This window comes from Mirounga angustirostris, unplaced genomic scaffold (genome assembly GCF_029215605.1).
Source record: "Mirounga angustirostris isolate CCGP_5_RB_7025 unplaced genomic scaffold, mMirAng1.0.hap1 SCAF_4, whole genome shotgun sequence".
Taxonomy (NCBI): Eukaryota; Metazoa; Chordata; class Mammalia; order Carnivora; family Phocidae; genus Mirounga; species Mirounga angustirostris.
The window spans coordinates 98,345,848-98,361,600 of record NW_026991712.1 but is presented as its reverse complement, the minus strand read 5'-3'; the positions used below and the strand labels follow the sequence as shown (position 1 = coordinate 98,361,600).

The following is a 15,753-nucleotide window of genomic DNA, read 5'->3' as shown; positions in this document are numbered from 1 at the left end:
GGAGGTAATATCTCTTGCACCCTCCTTGGGGGCACCTCTTCTGTCCATGGTTAAGTCATAAAAGGTTTGTTAGTTTGGGTTTTGAGTCATCTGATAGGGATACCTCTGGTTTAAAAGAAGAAAAATTTTTACTGTTCGTCCAGCTAAGAAGTATTAATAAGATATTTGAAAGGATGTTTAGTGAGTGAGCTCTGTGGTCAAAAGTCGGCTGGTTTGGAAGCTGATATTCAGAGCCTGATAGGAACTTTTAAAAAGGCCTTTTTCCCTAAATTAAAGTGAAACTATGTACATAAAGGGAAAGAAAAACATTCCCAAACCACTGTGAAAGGATTTACTAAGTCATAAAGGCACACAGCTCTTAATCTTAGGAGCGTGAGAATCTTAATTTCCATCTTAGTTGAAATCCCCCTAATGGGGGCGCCTGGGTGGCTCAATCGGTTAAGGGTCTGCCTTCAGCTCAGGTCATGATCCCAGGACCCTGAGATTGAGTCCCGCATCGGGCTCCATGCTCAGCGCGGAGCCTGTTTCTCCCTCTCACTCTGCTGCTCCCCCTGCTTGTGCTCTCTCTCTCTGTCAAATAAATAAAAAAGAAAAAAAAGGAAAAGAAAAGAAAAGAAATCCCCCTAATGAATAATAAATAAATCAGCAAATTGAAGATCATGTGGGTGGATGGGAGGGTCAGTCAGCCTCTTGATATCATTCAGGTTGCAACCCAGTTCTTTGAGGAATTAAAAACAACTGTACTGTCCTGACAAATCTCATCTTTACAAGAACAGAAATGTGGCTCTAGAAACGGTTCAAAGCACACTATCCATTTTACCATCCCCAAACGTCTCCTGTTCATCTCAAAAAACTTGCAGGGTACTATAAAACATCTGGATATAGGGAATAAAAATCCTTTTTGGTGGAATTTATATCTTTTCCCTGTGCCTTTGAGATGTAAATGTTCTACTTCCGTTCTCTAGGTACCCAGAGCCATTTCTTTGAAATGCAGACTTCAGGGAGGTAATTCTTTTTTTTTTTTTTAATTTTTAAAAATTTTATTTTGTTACGTTAATCACCATACAATACATCATTAGTTTTTGATGTAGTGTTCCATGATTCATTGTTTGCGTATAACACCCAGTGCTCCATTCAATACATGCCCTCTTTAATACCCATCACCAGGCTAACCCATCTCCCCACACCCTTCCCTTCTAGAACCCTCAGTTTGTTTCTCAGAGTCCATAGTCTCTCATGGTTTGTCTCCCCCTCCGGTTTCCCCCCTTCACTTAATTCTTATCAGAAGGGACAAAAAGAACCTGGGGTTGGGGGTAGGGGCACTGCTTGGAAACTAGGAGAAAGTTATATACTAAGTTAGGTTAAATGATGAATATTCATGAATATCTACATCATTTCCAAATAAGATAAAATACTAGAATACTAATTATTGAACTTAAGTTTATTTACTTTTGGCTTTTTATACAGAGTAACTAAGGATGTTTGAGTCTATCGGGAAGTATGTTTTGTGCCACACTGAGAAATTTGCTACGAGGAAGGACACACTACTAGAAATTATGAAATTTATAAATTTGCCAGTCCACGGAATACCAGTTTAACAGTCCACAATTGGTTGCTTCTCTGTTTTCATAAGAAATTCAGGACTCCAAGGGTTAAGAATTCTAATTAATATATGTAATTAAAACTACTTAAAAATAGTAAGGGTGAAAGGAAACATCTGTATGAAAAGCAAGGAAGGAATGTCGAATGTGTTTTTTATTTTTATTTATGTGTAAATTTCTTGTAAAGTTTATTTGAATAATCTCTACACACAACATGGGGGCTCGAACTCACACCCCGAGATCAAGAGTTGCATGCTCCACCGACTGAGCCGGCCAGGCGCCCCTTATAATTTTTAATATACCTCAGTTTATTGTTTAGCACTATGCTGAAGGTGGGGTGTGGAGCCCCAGAACTTTGATCGCGGTGCTGCTCCTCTGGGAGCTCCTCAGGACATGCTAATTTTACAGAAAACGTACAACTCTCCCAGACTTGGGAGATGAGTTTCCTGGCTACGGATGGCAGTCTGCAGTAAGTTCTGCCTATTTATGTGACCTTTTGTGTATTGACTAATTTTACTTAGTAATCTAGAGTTTTTTAATTCTTGATCACATTAATTCCAAACACCTCCCGTGGAACGTATATACTTGTAGTTTTAATGAAGCCTTTCTTCTTGCGTTTTGGAAATGGTTAAGTTTTCTCGAAAATGACAGGGAAAATTCAGCTTTCTTATCCCATTTCCTTCCTCTGTCCCACCCTCCACATCAAAAAAGAAAATATAATAAAAAAGGCAACAGGAAATCGCCTTTCATCTCCCCAGCACCAACATTCTAGGTTTTGAACCAGAGTGTGTTTTTCTTGTTTTATCTGGAAAATCTGCACATATTTATGCATCCTCCTTTATAAAAAATAAGGGGTTTCTCAGGCTCTTAAAACCAAACTCTATAATACTTTTTGATGAAAGTGCCAGCAGAAGCAGAGCTGGGAAGATGCCCTGCAAGTGTTACAGATGGAAAGGATTAGGCAGTTGTGTGGTGCTGGTGCTAAGGATCCAACAGACCTTCAGCAGAGCGCAAAACCCTAAAGAGAGAAGGTGAAGGCTTTTCAGTTATTTGTAGTTACTAACAATGTTCCTAATTGTTAGTGTGTTGTACTTACATACTAACAAGCACTTTCGAGTAAACATCCGTGGGACTAATTTTTGGGGGTGCGTGTGTGGGGAGGACTTGTTGCTCCTATCTATGATTCTGATAGCAGGCTGAGCTGAGGCTGGGCTTTCTATCCATAGATAGCTCTGATGCTGAGGGCTGGAGGTCAGGTTCAAAGTGTGGCGGAACAGTCAGCCACTCTCGCGGGCTGGGAGGGATGCGCAATCCTCGGATGAACTGCTCCGAGCACCTACGACATACAGGGAGCGTTCAGGTGTGGTGCGAAACGCAGACTTGGTTAGGATCTCAACTCTGCTGCTTTTTAAGCCTGGAGACTCTGGACAGGTTACCCTGAGTCTGTTTTCAAATCTGTAAAATGTAGCTGGTACCACCTTGCAAGGTTTTTTGTGAGGACTAACAATATACAGAGATTGTAGGAGAAACAGAACCAGTAGGAGATCTATGTATATGCACACACACACAATCCTACTTCAGCGGCATAGGATCATATACAATCTTACTTTCACTGCAGCACTGTACAGACCAGAAAATCAGCCGTCTCCAACCCTGAGCTCTTTGCAGCACTCTTTCCATCGATAAATGTGGGTGCACCCTGCCCTACCTTGAAGGCTGTTATGAGGAATAAATGAGGACGTATGTTCGTTTATTAATTTCATTCAGTAAAGTTGCGTCCTTTGTGCCAGGCACCGTGCTAGACAGAGGGGCTACGTGTAGGCAGAGGGTGCTCTGAGATGTGGCATAAGGGGTGGGCAGGGACCGGATCTCCCAAGGCTTGGGAGACCACGGTAAGTTTCAGGTTTTGTTCTACAGGCCTTGGGAGGTATAGCACTGTGCCCGCTACAAAGTGAGCACCTGATACATGTTTGTTTGTTCCTGAGCACCACCACCAGCATGTCCTGTTAGAAATTCAAGTTCCGGGCGCTTGGGTGGCTCAGTCGTTAAGCGTCTGCCTTCAGCTCAGGTCATGATCCCAGGGTCCTGGGATTGAGCCCCCCATCGGGCTCCCTGCTCAGCGGGAAGCCTGCTTCTCCCTCTCCCACTCCCCCTGCTTGTGTTCCCCCTCTTGCTGTGTCTCTGTCAAATAGATAAAATAAAATCTTAAAAAAAAAAAAAGAAATTCAAGTTTAACATATCTAATATCAAACCCAGATATCTTTGCTCTCTAATCCTTCCCTCTGAGTGCTTCTTTCCAAAGCACCTAGTTCTTCCTCTCTCTAGATTAGACAATTCAATTATCTCTAATTCTTCATTCTCTTTTGTTTCCTTTCTGCCAATTTGTTTTTTTAATTGTCTCATATTTGATCCTGAGCTAAGGACTTTATCTTGCTGAGCCTATTTCTTCCTCTCTGAAATGGGGATAATACCTTGTAAGAGGATTAAATGAGCTAAATGCGTGTAAATTGTTTAGCATGTGTCTAGCATGTAGCAAAAACTTAAAAGATTGGCTCTTCTCATGGTTAAGAATTGGAAATACATACTAAAAGGAAGTTTTTCTGCTTGAAAAAAAGTGACTTTGGTCTACCTCATCAGACTCATGTTTAAGCTCAAATTTGATGCTTATTTATTCCAAACTCCATTCTGCTAACAGGGTAAGGCCCAGGACTCTTAAAAAGTAGATATTCGGGGCGCCTGGGTGGCTCAGTTGGTTAAGCGACTGCCTTCGGCTCAGGTCATGATCCTGGAGTCCCGGGATCGAGTCCCGCATCGGGCTCCCTGCTCAGCAGGGGTCTGCTTCTCCCTCTGACCCTCCTCCCTCTCGTGCTGTCTCTCATTCTCTCTCTCTCAAATAAATAAATAAAATCTTTAAAAAAAAAAAAAAAGTAGATATTCAAGTTCCTTGAGGTAGCTGCCCTACCTTCCAGCTTTTTTACCTCCTACCTCACAGGCCAAACTAAAGCAGTTAGTATTATATAAATAGTCCTCTTGGTTTATCACCAGTGTTTGCTGTTGCCACTCTCTCTGCCTGGAATATCCTAGGCCTTTCCACGAAATTCTCTTCTACTAGTTATATATTATTCTACCTGGCAAGTATTCAGTGACTACTATGTCCTAGCACTGTTCTAAGTACTTGGAATACACTTGTGTGAATAAGACAAAGCACCTGCCCTCAAAACCTATGCAGAGGCAGGCAAGACAGGCAAATACCATATAACACACAAACATATTTTAATATATAAAACAAACATATATACCACATGTCAGGTATTGGTGAAGACAACATACATCCACATTCCTTCTATCCAAGTATGAACTCAAAGGCTGGAACCAGGTCTTATGCAAAATCTTTGTATCCTCTTATAGTATCTTATATTTGGAGATGCTTGATATTTTTGAATAAATAATATTCTGGAGATTTTTTTATACTGTCAAATATTAAATTGCTAAAGAGTAACAGGAGCTGCATTTGAATTCAACAAAATGAGGTCACCTGTACCTGCCTGTGCACCATTCCGCTGTTGAGAACTTACAGTTTACCTTTATAAGGTTAAAGAAAAGATAATGTTGTCTTATGTTCAAATGGTAGATTTTTTTTTCTGGCCAAACATGCGTATTTTTATAATGGTCTGACGTTCAAAGTACAAGCTCAGAGATGGGAGTCTTTTTTTTTTTTTTTAAGATTTTATTTACTTACTTGAGAGAGAGTGCAAGAGAGAGGGACAGCATGAACGGGGCGGGGAGGGCAGGGGGAGAGGGAGAGGCAGGCTTCCCACCGAGCAGGGAGCCCGATGCAGGGCTCGATCCCAGGACCCTGGGATCAGGGCCAGAGCCAAAGGCAGACGCTTAACCGTCTGAGCCACCCAGGTGCCCCTGAGTTGGGGAGTCTAAAATCCAAATGGTTACTCTGCAAATCCCTTAGCCTTAATTACACAAATGCAAAATGGGACAACTAAGAGTACATACCATATAGGGTTATCAGTGAGAATTCAAATGAGTTCCTGGTATATAGTAAGTACTTAATGATAATTAGCTTTATGTTATTATGGGGTGGGAATAGGCTTAATTTGTTTTCAATATCCATGGACACTTGTGTGAGAATGTCTGTAGTTCAGGAATCTTCAGAAAGAGAAGTGAGTAATTTGGAACAAAGACTTAAAAAAAAATTACAATTTGATAATTGAAAAAAAAAAAGAACATTTGATAAGAATTTAAAGAATCCAGAAGAGATCCAAGCTTTCCTCTGACCAGATTTATTGAGCATAAGAAAATTCTATGTACAAAGTGACCTGGACCTGGTGTTTCAAAACATGATCCTTTCTTACTAATATTTGGATAAGTCAGTCCATTGACTGTCAAAAAGCAGCTAACTCTAAAATTAACAGAAATGTGCCCAATACACACTAAATAAATGGCCTAACTACTGGGACTTTCACAGTTCTACAAGATCATTTACACAGGTAGGATGGAGCCCTGGTGACAGGCTGCTGGAGAACTGCTATGAGCCGTCAAGAGGCCATCTTGTGGACCGCCACGGTGATGCCATCATGTTTCTGGATCATAATGTTCCTGAAAGGCAAAGCGGAAGATAGTCAGTAAAATGTTGTAAGTGGGAGTCTGTTGAAGATTAAAGATGCTGTGTGGTTTAGGATACAACTAAAAAAATATTATTTATCATTTTTTTAATGTATGAAAGCAATATATGAACACAAGAAAACATTGGGGAAATACGGAAAAGTATAAAATATACAAATGAAATGAATCTATAATCCTACTGCTCAAAGACAGCCACTACTGTGTTTTGTTATCTGCATGTATACCATACATGCATTTTTTTTTCTCTTTGTACAAAACTGTGATCATACTGTGCACAGTTCTGTATTCTGCTTTCATCATTTACTATTATTCTGAGGATGCTCACTTGGAATATCTTTAGTATTTCTATTACTACAGAAGTAGTTTCTGTTCTTTGGTTGGTCTTCCCCTGTACTATTTATTACTTTCTTTTTCTTGATAGACTGATAGTCATGACAATTCTTACTCTTCATTTAAATAATTGTGGTCCTGAAAGTACATTAGCTTCAGAGATCAGTCTATTTCCTCCTATGGTCCAAAGAGTGAAGAACCTCCCTCCAAGTTTTTTGAATGGAAATCGCTAATAACACAGGGCAGGCCCCACTCAACCTTCCCAGGAACTTTTCTAATTAAAAAAGAAAGGATCTGTCAACATCTACTCACCCATTATCTGATTCTAGACACACCACAGGAATATCAGTGGGGTCTGAGGTCAGCTTAGCTGCTTGCTGGGCTAGAACAGATATCACTCCAGCGTGCTCATCTGACAGGGTCCCACGGCCTGGAAGACAGATGTAATCATGTCACCTGATTGTCCAAAAATGAGTACTGAGCTATAGTAGTATCTCTCATTGATTTATTCACAAAAAGAAGGCTCAGTTCATGGTCTTTTAGGTTAGGTACTGACATGAAATGATTTTATCCTGCTACTAAGCTGGTTACATAAACAAGAAAGCCAGACAACAGTTCTTAAATCAATAAAGCGTCAGGAGACACTCAATTTTCAATCACTCTCATCACACTCTCTAAACACCTTCTCACACATATAAGGAAGCTCTAATTCAAGTCAATCTGAAAGCCATAAATTCCTTTTACCGGAAGCTTAGTGAAACCAACAAGACACTCAGAGGTGAAGTTGACAAAAAGCAGTCAGTAAGGGCAAGAGACTTGTGAAACTAATTAATTCCTCATGGGAAATCTGATTTCCTTTTAGTGAGCTCAACCTCAAAGGATACAAAAGTCTTTACTCAGGAGTTCAGCTGTAAAATCACTTTGACAGTATACGTGAATATTCTGTGAGCAGTTATTTCAACTAGAATAAGCTGGGTGTTTTCAAATACAAACTTAACTGGCTTTTGTTAATGTCTGTTTTAGCCTGTGGATAATAACTAAATCTTGGGTGCCCAATACAAAAGGTAATTACTAAGTTTACACTATATTTCCACATATAAAGGCAGCAGAAGCTCGCCTGCCTGGAACTGTGGCAGGTAACAGACACACCAGTATGGCAGAGTCTGTGGATTTACTACGGTTACATAAAATGGTAACTGGACAGACCGTGCAGTCTTTTGGGCTTTGAAGGTTTCTTGAAGGAGCTTATTTCATTTTAGATTTCCACACCTGAATTTCAGGCTTTCCATCAACCAGCAGCTCAAGTAAATCTGCCTTTTTTCTCCCAACTAAAGGATTTGTGTAAAATCTGAGTTACACAGATTACCTCTTTCAGTTACCCTCCCAGCAGAAATTCAGAGCTTTAAAATTCCTGTAGTAAAGAGGAGCAAGGAGGTAGGAGTCCTTGGTTTATGAGTTCTGACATGAATTAGCTGCATGCTTTAGTTACTTACCTTTCAGGATTTATCTCCTCATCTGTAACGCTTACCATTTATTGAGCATCATGTCTGGGTTCTGGGCTGAGTGTTTCACACACAGTACATAATCTTACAGCACCGTGACTAGGAGGTTTTGGAGCCTGACTGAAATCCTAGCTCAACCCTAGCTCTATGACCTGGGGCAAGTCACTCAACCTCAATTTCTTCATCTGCCTCACAGGGTTGTTACAAGGATTAAATGACCTAGAGTTTGGGTAAAGCACTTAGAATGGTGCTTCGCACATAGCTGGCGCTCAATAAACGCAATTCTATAATTACTATCGTTATTAAATAACAACCCAGTACGGAGATCCTGGGTTGGCATGGCCTTGGCAGCTCGTGTCCTTTCCACCCATGTCAGCCAAGTGCCCTAGACCTTTGCTGCCCAACACCCCTTCGCTGGCCAAGGCCTGGCTGCTCAGCACCACCCTGTGCCCCATGGAGGCCCGCACGAGGGCTGCGCCTGCGCACGCGGCCTCGGTGCTCAAGCAGGGTCCGGGCAGTACACAGGTGGGCTGTCTGTATGGTGGTGCACCTCCTCTGATGTGAGAGGGAATCAAGGACCATATTCTTTACCAAAAAAAAAAAGTCTTAAAACTCAATGACAAGATTGACCCAGAAAAGCTCTAGGTAAATTCCCATTTGATGAAAGACCAAATGGCTTAAACAGTTTGGACCAAGTGGAGATTATTATATTGGCCATGGAGGACGACTCTGGGTTTGAAATTCCTGATACAGATATGGAGAAGTTAATGTGTCCACAAGAAATTGTATATTACATTGCAGATAAGAAGGATGTATATGAATAAAATGTCAGACCCCCCTTTTTCACTTAGAGAAGACAAGGAAGATACTGGTGAGTGTCTGGAAGTGACAATGTGTTTGGCATTATTGCTGACTTTGACAGAGTCATTCTGTTTAGACTTGTATTTAAATTGTCTAAGAGTTTTTGCCCTTTGAAAATAAATCTATACAGCCAACCAACAGAAACAACCCAGTAGAGAAACTAAGGCTAAGAAAGGCTATTTTTGGTCTAAGGTCACACTATTAGCAAAGGAAGAGCAGGGGGCTGAACCCAAGTGTGTTCAGCTCTGAAGCTCCCACTTCTACCGCCTACTCTCTTACTGTTAGGTGTAGTTGGACTACAAAATAGCACTGTCTATTTTGCTGGGTTATTGTGAAAATTAGAGATAAAGTACACAAACCCTAGCAGTCTGCACACATTCAACAAATGGTACCTGACTGATGTCATTATCTCAAGTCCTTCCTAGACCCAATTTAAAATAATTCAAATACTATTTTAGTAGAAACAATTTTGTACTGTTAGAACTGCAAGGACCACTTCTACCTTCATAAATACCAACTGAAAAGTTTCAGTTTTGGAGATAAACTCGACTCTCACAAAAGTACCCAGAAAGGGGCAGGATAACAGGAAGTACAAACTAGAGAACAGCACACACACTAGGCTCCCGGTCAATATCAAGTGCTCTGCAATCCACCAAAGAGTTGATCGTGAGATACTTACAGCCCAGATTCAGTCCTTGTGAATCTGTGCACAGGACTCCAACAATGGATGGATTCTTCATTCTAATTCCAGGAGCACCAGAGGAATGACGCAGAATGATGTCAGAAAATGAATTTAAATAATTATAACAACACATATACGTTTTTCTATGTACCAGGCACTGTCGCGCTTTAAACCAGTGTTTCTTTTTTCATTATCACCCCCGCTGAGAAAAATTAAATTACAATGAAGTAATTTAAATTTAAGAGTTAAACCAATTTATATCTGATGGGAGAAAAGACTGGGTCAGGTACTGGAGAGCTTTGGAGGGCCACAAATATGGCAATATTAATATTTATTTATTTATTTATTTATTTATTTTAAAGATTTTTATTTATTTATTTGACAGAGAAAGACACAGCGAGAGAGGGAACACAAGCAGGGGGAGTGGGAGAGGGAGAAGGAGAAGCAGACTCCCTGCCGAGCAGGGAGCCCGATGCGGGACTCGATCCAGGGACTCCGGGATCATGACCTGAGCCGAAGGCAGTCGCTTAACCAACTGAGCCACCCAGGCGCCCGGCAATATTAATATTTTGTCGCCATTGTTAAAGATGCGGAAAACACTAACACGGGTTGCCTCCAGGAGGGGAAGTGGGAGAAACTGAGCGGCACTGGTGGGAGGGAGCTGTTTCCCTGTGCGCCTTCTTACACTTTCAATTTTATACTTTAGGTGGATATTACCTGTTCAGAAATTTAAGAGATGTCTTTCATTTCCTTAAGCACCAAGTAACTGGCTACACACGCGAGGACAGACGTGTGTGCTTATGTTTACATTGCAGGGCTCGCTTTGCACACCCGTACAACCTTCCCCCAAATTAACCCATTTCCTAAAACTCCCGAAGAATGACCCTGCCGTACAGACGACTGCAACACGACGGGCGGTTTTGGCCTTGGCCTTGGGCTGCGGAGACCAGCTCCCGGAAGAGGGTGCGGAGCCCCGGCGGGATTGCGGGATTTTAATTCCCGGCCACCCGCGGCACCCCGCGGCCGCGGGACAGCGTTCGCCGCCTCAACCCCGCCCCCCCGCCCCCGCTTCCCCGACCCGAGGGTCGCGCGGCGTCCCCAGCACGCCCGGCCGGCACTCGCAGCGCGCGCCCTGTGTCCCGCTCAAGTCCCCGCGCCGCGCTACTCACGTATCCTCCAAGTGCTGCTCCAAGGTGGCCTCCATCCCGCGCGTCCTCCGCCGGGGCCCGGATCCCGCAGCTCTCGTCGCCTCCTTCTCCGCCCCGGGCCCGGAGCGCGTCTCGCTCACATGACTCGAGCCGGGCGCAGAGGGGGACGGCGCCTCCAAAGGGACAAACTTCGCCGGGCGACCTCCGCGTTGTGTTGGGACGAGATCGTGCCGCCGCCGCCGCCCGGAGCCGCAACCGGGTGGCGCGAGTAATTCTCGCGGGGGGGAGAGGTGTGCAGCGGGGCTGCAGGGCCTCGGTTCCGGCCTGGCACTGCGTCTCAGCGATGTCAACCTTTGGATTCCCCTTCAGCCGATTCCGAGACCTTCAGACCAGACCTTGTGTGCGTTTTGCAATAACCGGGCGGGTCAGACAGGGTCAGATCCAGGCGGTGCGGCAGGGACAGAGAGCGACGCAGGACCCTGGTGCAGGGCTGCACAGGCGTGTAGGGGAGGTGACATGCACGCAGGGGCCTGAGGACCACCTGGAACACGGTGAAAACCCCAAGCTAGATATTGGGAAGTGTAGGGATTTTAACGAAGACCTTGGTTCTTGCTTTGGCGAGGGCGCAGGAAAAGTTTGGGGAAGAAGGTGTCCCCTGCAAAGAAGACTGGGTAGGACTACTTAAAAATAACTTTAAAAGAGCAGTTGTGAAATAAGGAGAGAAAGCCACCCACAGTCTGTCCAGAGAGGATTTAAAATCCCTTGAGAGAGGCACCTGGGTGGCTCAGTCAGTTCAGTGTCAGACTTCTGCTGGGGTCATGATCTTGGGGTCCTGGGAGCCAGCCTCACGTTGGGCTCCCCGCTCACTGGGGAGTCTGCTTGTCCCTGTCCCTCTCCCTCTGCCCGTTCCCCGCTCATGCTCTCTCTCTCAAATAAATTAATAAAATCTTAAAAAAACAAAAACAAAAAAAACCACTTGGAGAATATCCTTTCAGCCCATTGCCTGCAAATGTATGCTTTTATTTATTTTTTTCTTTTTTAGGCAAAATTGACACATAATGGACATGCATTTCTGTAGCTGGCCTTTTCCACAGAACTTAGCATAAATGTCTTTCCATGTCAATAAGTATTCAAATGAATACTTTGTGGTATGCATCCCTTGTGGTAGTTACAAAATATTCCATAATATAGTTGTACCATAAATGATTTAATTAATCCCTTATTAATATCCAGTTAGTCGGTTTTTGGTTTAGAGGCGGTGGGGGGGGGGTATTACAAATGCTGGGTGAATATCTCTGTAGCTAAATATTTGTGCACGCTAACATTTTTTTTATGATAAATAAATTCCATTACTAGAATGGAATTACTGGGTCAAAGGATATGTCCCTAGCTGTGATAGTGAAACTTGCAGCTTCCTTAAAATTCTAGTCTTGAATGTTGTAATTCAGGAGTTTCGGACTTCTGCCTAGAAAAACTATTTATGTTAACATAGTATGGACCATTTAAATTTTAGAAAAAGCAGCTTAAAACTACCTTTAAAAGTCGGCTTCCCTCCGAAGTTCTGCGGGACAAAGCGTGACTCTGCGGTAGCGCCCCCTATGTGTTGTCAAGCTTAACTGGACTAGGGCTTCTCAGCTCCCGCTTTGTAAGCTCCCGGGCCAGGCCATCCTAGAGAGCTATAACTTGAGCCACATTTGTAGTTTTGAATAATCTAGCCACACTAAAAAAAGTAAAACAGGTGAAATTATATTTAATGGTATATTTTTTCTATCCAACTAATGTGTCCAAAATATTGTTATTTCAACATGCAATCAATTTGAAAATACTAATGAGATATTTTACATTTTCTGCCCCCGCACTAAGTCTTCAAAAGTCGGTGCATATTTTTCACAGCACATTTCAATTCAGCCTGGCCACACTTCAAGTGTTCAATAGCCACGTGTGGCTATGGGCTGCCATGTTGGCTAATGCAGCTCCCGGGTATCTCTGATTATCTCAAAGCCAGATTGATGATTCAAGTGTTCTCAGAAAAGCTGGTGATTGCTTTTCAGGCTATAGGAAAGGCCTCTCAAGGGAAAATGAGCAAGTAGGAAGAGGATGACCGCTGGCCCACGCGTCCTTGCCACACCGGAGGCAGGAGGGCAGACTACTCCACACTACCCCTCTTTCTCTGCCCTGTTGCTGTTTGCCCCTACGAGGTGGCATGTGTATAGGCTGGGGAGGTGCAGGGGGTTGGTGAGACGGTTGGAGGAGTGCTTGACCCCACACTGTTTTCTACTTTCATGAGTTGGTGGGGGGTATTGACGATTCTTTTTCTCAGTTTTGAGTGCTGATATCCGTTTCTAGGGTAGCAGGAAAAGTCCTGCTACATTCAAGTACTTGCCTCATTGCATTGTAATTCTTTATATGTTTACTTTTTTCAAAGGTTAAGTATCCTCTCCATTTCTGCATCCTGAGCATTGTGGAATGCAATGAGGATTCAATATTTATTGAAGAATCTTGCTGGGTCTTTTGGGAAAGGAACTCTCTGTCGTGTTAAGAACCTTTAAGTTGTGGGGTACGTGGCTGGCTCAGTTGGAGGAGTGTACGACTCTTGATCTTGGGGCTGTGAGTTCGAGCCCCACGTTGGGTGTAGAGATTACTTAAAAAAAGAAGAAAAAGCTTTAAGTTCCAAACTTTTGCCACATTTATCCTCTTCTTTCTCCTCTTCTCCATAAACAAGCTCTTGGAAAATGGAAGTCCCAGGAGAGTCCAGCAGAGAATGGCCCACATGTCTTGACTGGGAAGTTGGAGGTGAGAAGCATGGTTGGGGGAACCAGACCTTCTAGGTCCTCTCTCTGCTGTTGGCCCCAAAGACCCTAGCTCCTCTTCCTTGGCCTATCAGGAGCAGAATCCTCCTGGGGGGTCCACTGAAGAAGCACAGCTCGGGTAGAGGGTCTAGTTCTCCCTTGGGTGCACAGGGCCTGCTACCCCGGGGCCAGCCCTGTTGGTCACTTTGTCAAGTGCTCAATGTCCCATGGAATGAGTCTGAAACCTGGCTGGGGAATGGGCCCTCTTAAGCCACTAGGGAGCACCACGGCCATGGAAAACCCTGCTCAGGCTAGAGGATTCCAGGTGAAGGAAAGGGATCCATGGATCTGCTGAGCTGGTACAGCTTAGTGAGGGCAGCATTAGGCTTTTGAGTCAGACAGAGGCAGAGTTCTTGACCTGTCTACCTGTGTGACCTCTGAGCTTCAGGGGCTCCTCTGTGATTTGAGCGTACCTTGAACTGCCTCCTGAGGTTGTGGGGACGATTATATGAGATGCTTTACCTCAGAGGAACTGGTACACTGTGGGAGTCAGTAAATCAGCTCTGCTAAATCTGAGCAAAAAGTCCTGTTTGTTTCCTCAAATTGTTTACACTCTAGGTGAGGACACGCATGAGAAAATAAGGAACAGTTCAATGAAGGTCAGAGCCAAACGCTGAGGCATACCTCCAGGAGTCTAGTTCATGGGGGAGGGAGGTCGAGGGCTGGATTTACACAGCTACTCTGCAGAGCTGTGTTAAATGCCCTAATCAAATATGGTTTTTTAAAAGATTTTATTTATTTATTTGACAGAGAGAGATAGAGAGCGAGAGCACATGCATGGGGAGTTGCAGGCAGAGGGAGAGGGAGAAGCAGGATCCTCCTCACTGAGCAGGGAGCCCGATGTGGGGCTCGATCCCAGGACCCCGGGATCGTGACCTGAGACGAAGGTAGATGCTTAACGCTTAACCGACTGAGCCATTCAGGTGCCCCTGAATATGGTTTATGACACTTTTGTATGGTATAAAAATTATAAAACACAGTGAGAGGAAAAATCACTTGAAATCCTAGCCCTAACCCGAATGACACGAATGTGAATGAGCTAAATAGAATGGGACAGGATTTGGGTAAGGTGGAGCCGGGAAAAGGCATATCACAAGGGTCACCAGAGTGTTGGGGCTAAAGCATCTCACTCCATGGGAGCCACTGGATGGGACACTGGGTCCCTGCCTTCTGACAATGGACGCCACCGGAGAGCTGAGTCCGAGATCCAAAGCCTGACCGCAGTAATAATACCATTCACGGGTCACGTGCATGAGTGACAACTGTGTTCCGGGCAATCCACGGGCCTTATTAATCCTCATAGCCTTTTTTGGTTTTTGTTTTATTTCGTTTTTAGTAGAATATTTATGTTCTGTATTTTTTAAAGTTTTTTGTTTTTTGTTTTTTGTTTTTTTTAAATTCCAGTATGGTTAACACACAGTATAATATTAGTTTCGGGTGTACAATACAGTGATTCAATACTTCCATACAGCACCCGGTGCTCATTACAACAAGAGGTCTCCTCAGTCCCCATCACCTATTTAACCCATCCGTCCACCCACCTCCCCTCTGGTAAGCATCAGATTGTTCTCTATAGTGAGGTCTCTTTCTTGGTTTCTCTTTGCCTCTCTCTTATTTTTTTTCCCCTTTGCTTGTTATGTTTCTTCAATTCCACATATGAATGAAATCATACGGTACTTGTCTTTCTCTGACTTATTCTGCTTAGCATAATACTCTGGCTCCATCCACATCCTTGCAAATGGCAAGATTTCCTTCTTTTTGTGGCTGAGTGATATTCCATTGTCCAGTCCTCACAACTTTTTGAAGTAGCTCCTGTCACTCTCCCCATTTCCCAGTTAAAACCCCCTGAGGCTCAGAAGGTCAGTGCTTGCTCAGGATCACCCTAGTTGTAAGTCGTGGAGCCATACCATGGACTTCCCTACTACATGGCCTCAATTTCTCTCATTTCGTCAGCAACACGATCCTGGAAAGGTAAGAGGGCTTTGGAGGCCCCATCCAGATCTCCTGCTCTCTGGAGGAGAGATCTGAGGCTCAGAGAGGGGAAGTGGCTAATTTAGAACTTGAACTTCAGACTCTTCACCTTCCACCCAGGGCTCTAACTATATTGTGCTGCTGGAGGCTGTTTTAGACCTTTCTTTCTTT

General features: G+C 43.7%; 2 protein-coding genes across 2 annotated transcripts in view; both read right to left on the bottom strand.

Annotated features, from left to right (window-relative positions):
• The window catches only part of SLC16A4 (solute carrier family 16 member 4), a 32,750-nt gene extending 29,819 nt beyond the window's left edge, over window positions 1-2,931 (bottom strand). Inside the window, exon 1 of the mRNA XM_064588691.1 lies at window positions 2,698-2,931. The gene's annotated coding sequence lies outside the window, so the exon portion shown is untranslated. The remainder of the gene's footprint in view (window positions 1-2,697) is intronic.
• A 2,949-nt stretch (window positions 2,932-5,880) lies between these two features.
• LAMTOR5 (late endosomal/lysosomal adaptor, MAPK and MTOR activator 5) lies at window positions 5,881-11,007 on the bottom strand. The gene is made up of 4 exons (XM_045897006.3): window positions 10,784-11,007; window positions 9,612-9,673; window positions 6,882-6,999; window positions 5,881-6,212 (listed from the first exon to the last, which is right to left on the bottom strand). Exons 1-4 carry the CDS (start codon window positions 10,816-10,818, stop codon window positions 6,152-6,154), a joined length of 276 nt encoding a protein of 91 aa, XP_045752962.1. The 5' UTR covers window positions 10,819-11,007; the 3' UTR covers window positions 5,881-6,151.
• Window positions 11,008-15,753: the final 4,746 nt, after the last annotated feature.

What these genes read in the sequence shown, in the direction of transcription:
- LAMTOR5 (XM_045897006.3), bottom strand. Translation starts at nt 10,818, where the DNA reads ATGGAGGCCACCTTGGAGCAGCACTTGGAGGATAC. An exon ending in ACAAGGACTGAATCTGGGCT is followed by an intron (nt 7,000 to 9,611) that starts GTAAGTATCTCA and finishes TCTGTCTTCCAG; the next exon opens with GCCGTGGGACCCTGTCAGAT. An exon ending in TGTCTAGAATCAGATAATGG is followed by an intron (nt 6,213 to 6,881) that starts GTGAGTAGATGT and finishes TTTGCCTTTCAG; the next exon opens with GAACATTATGATCCAGAAAC.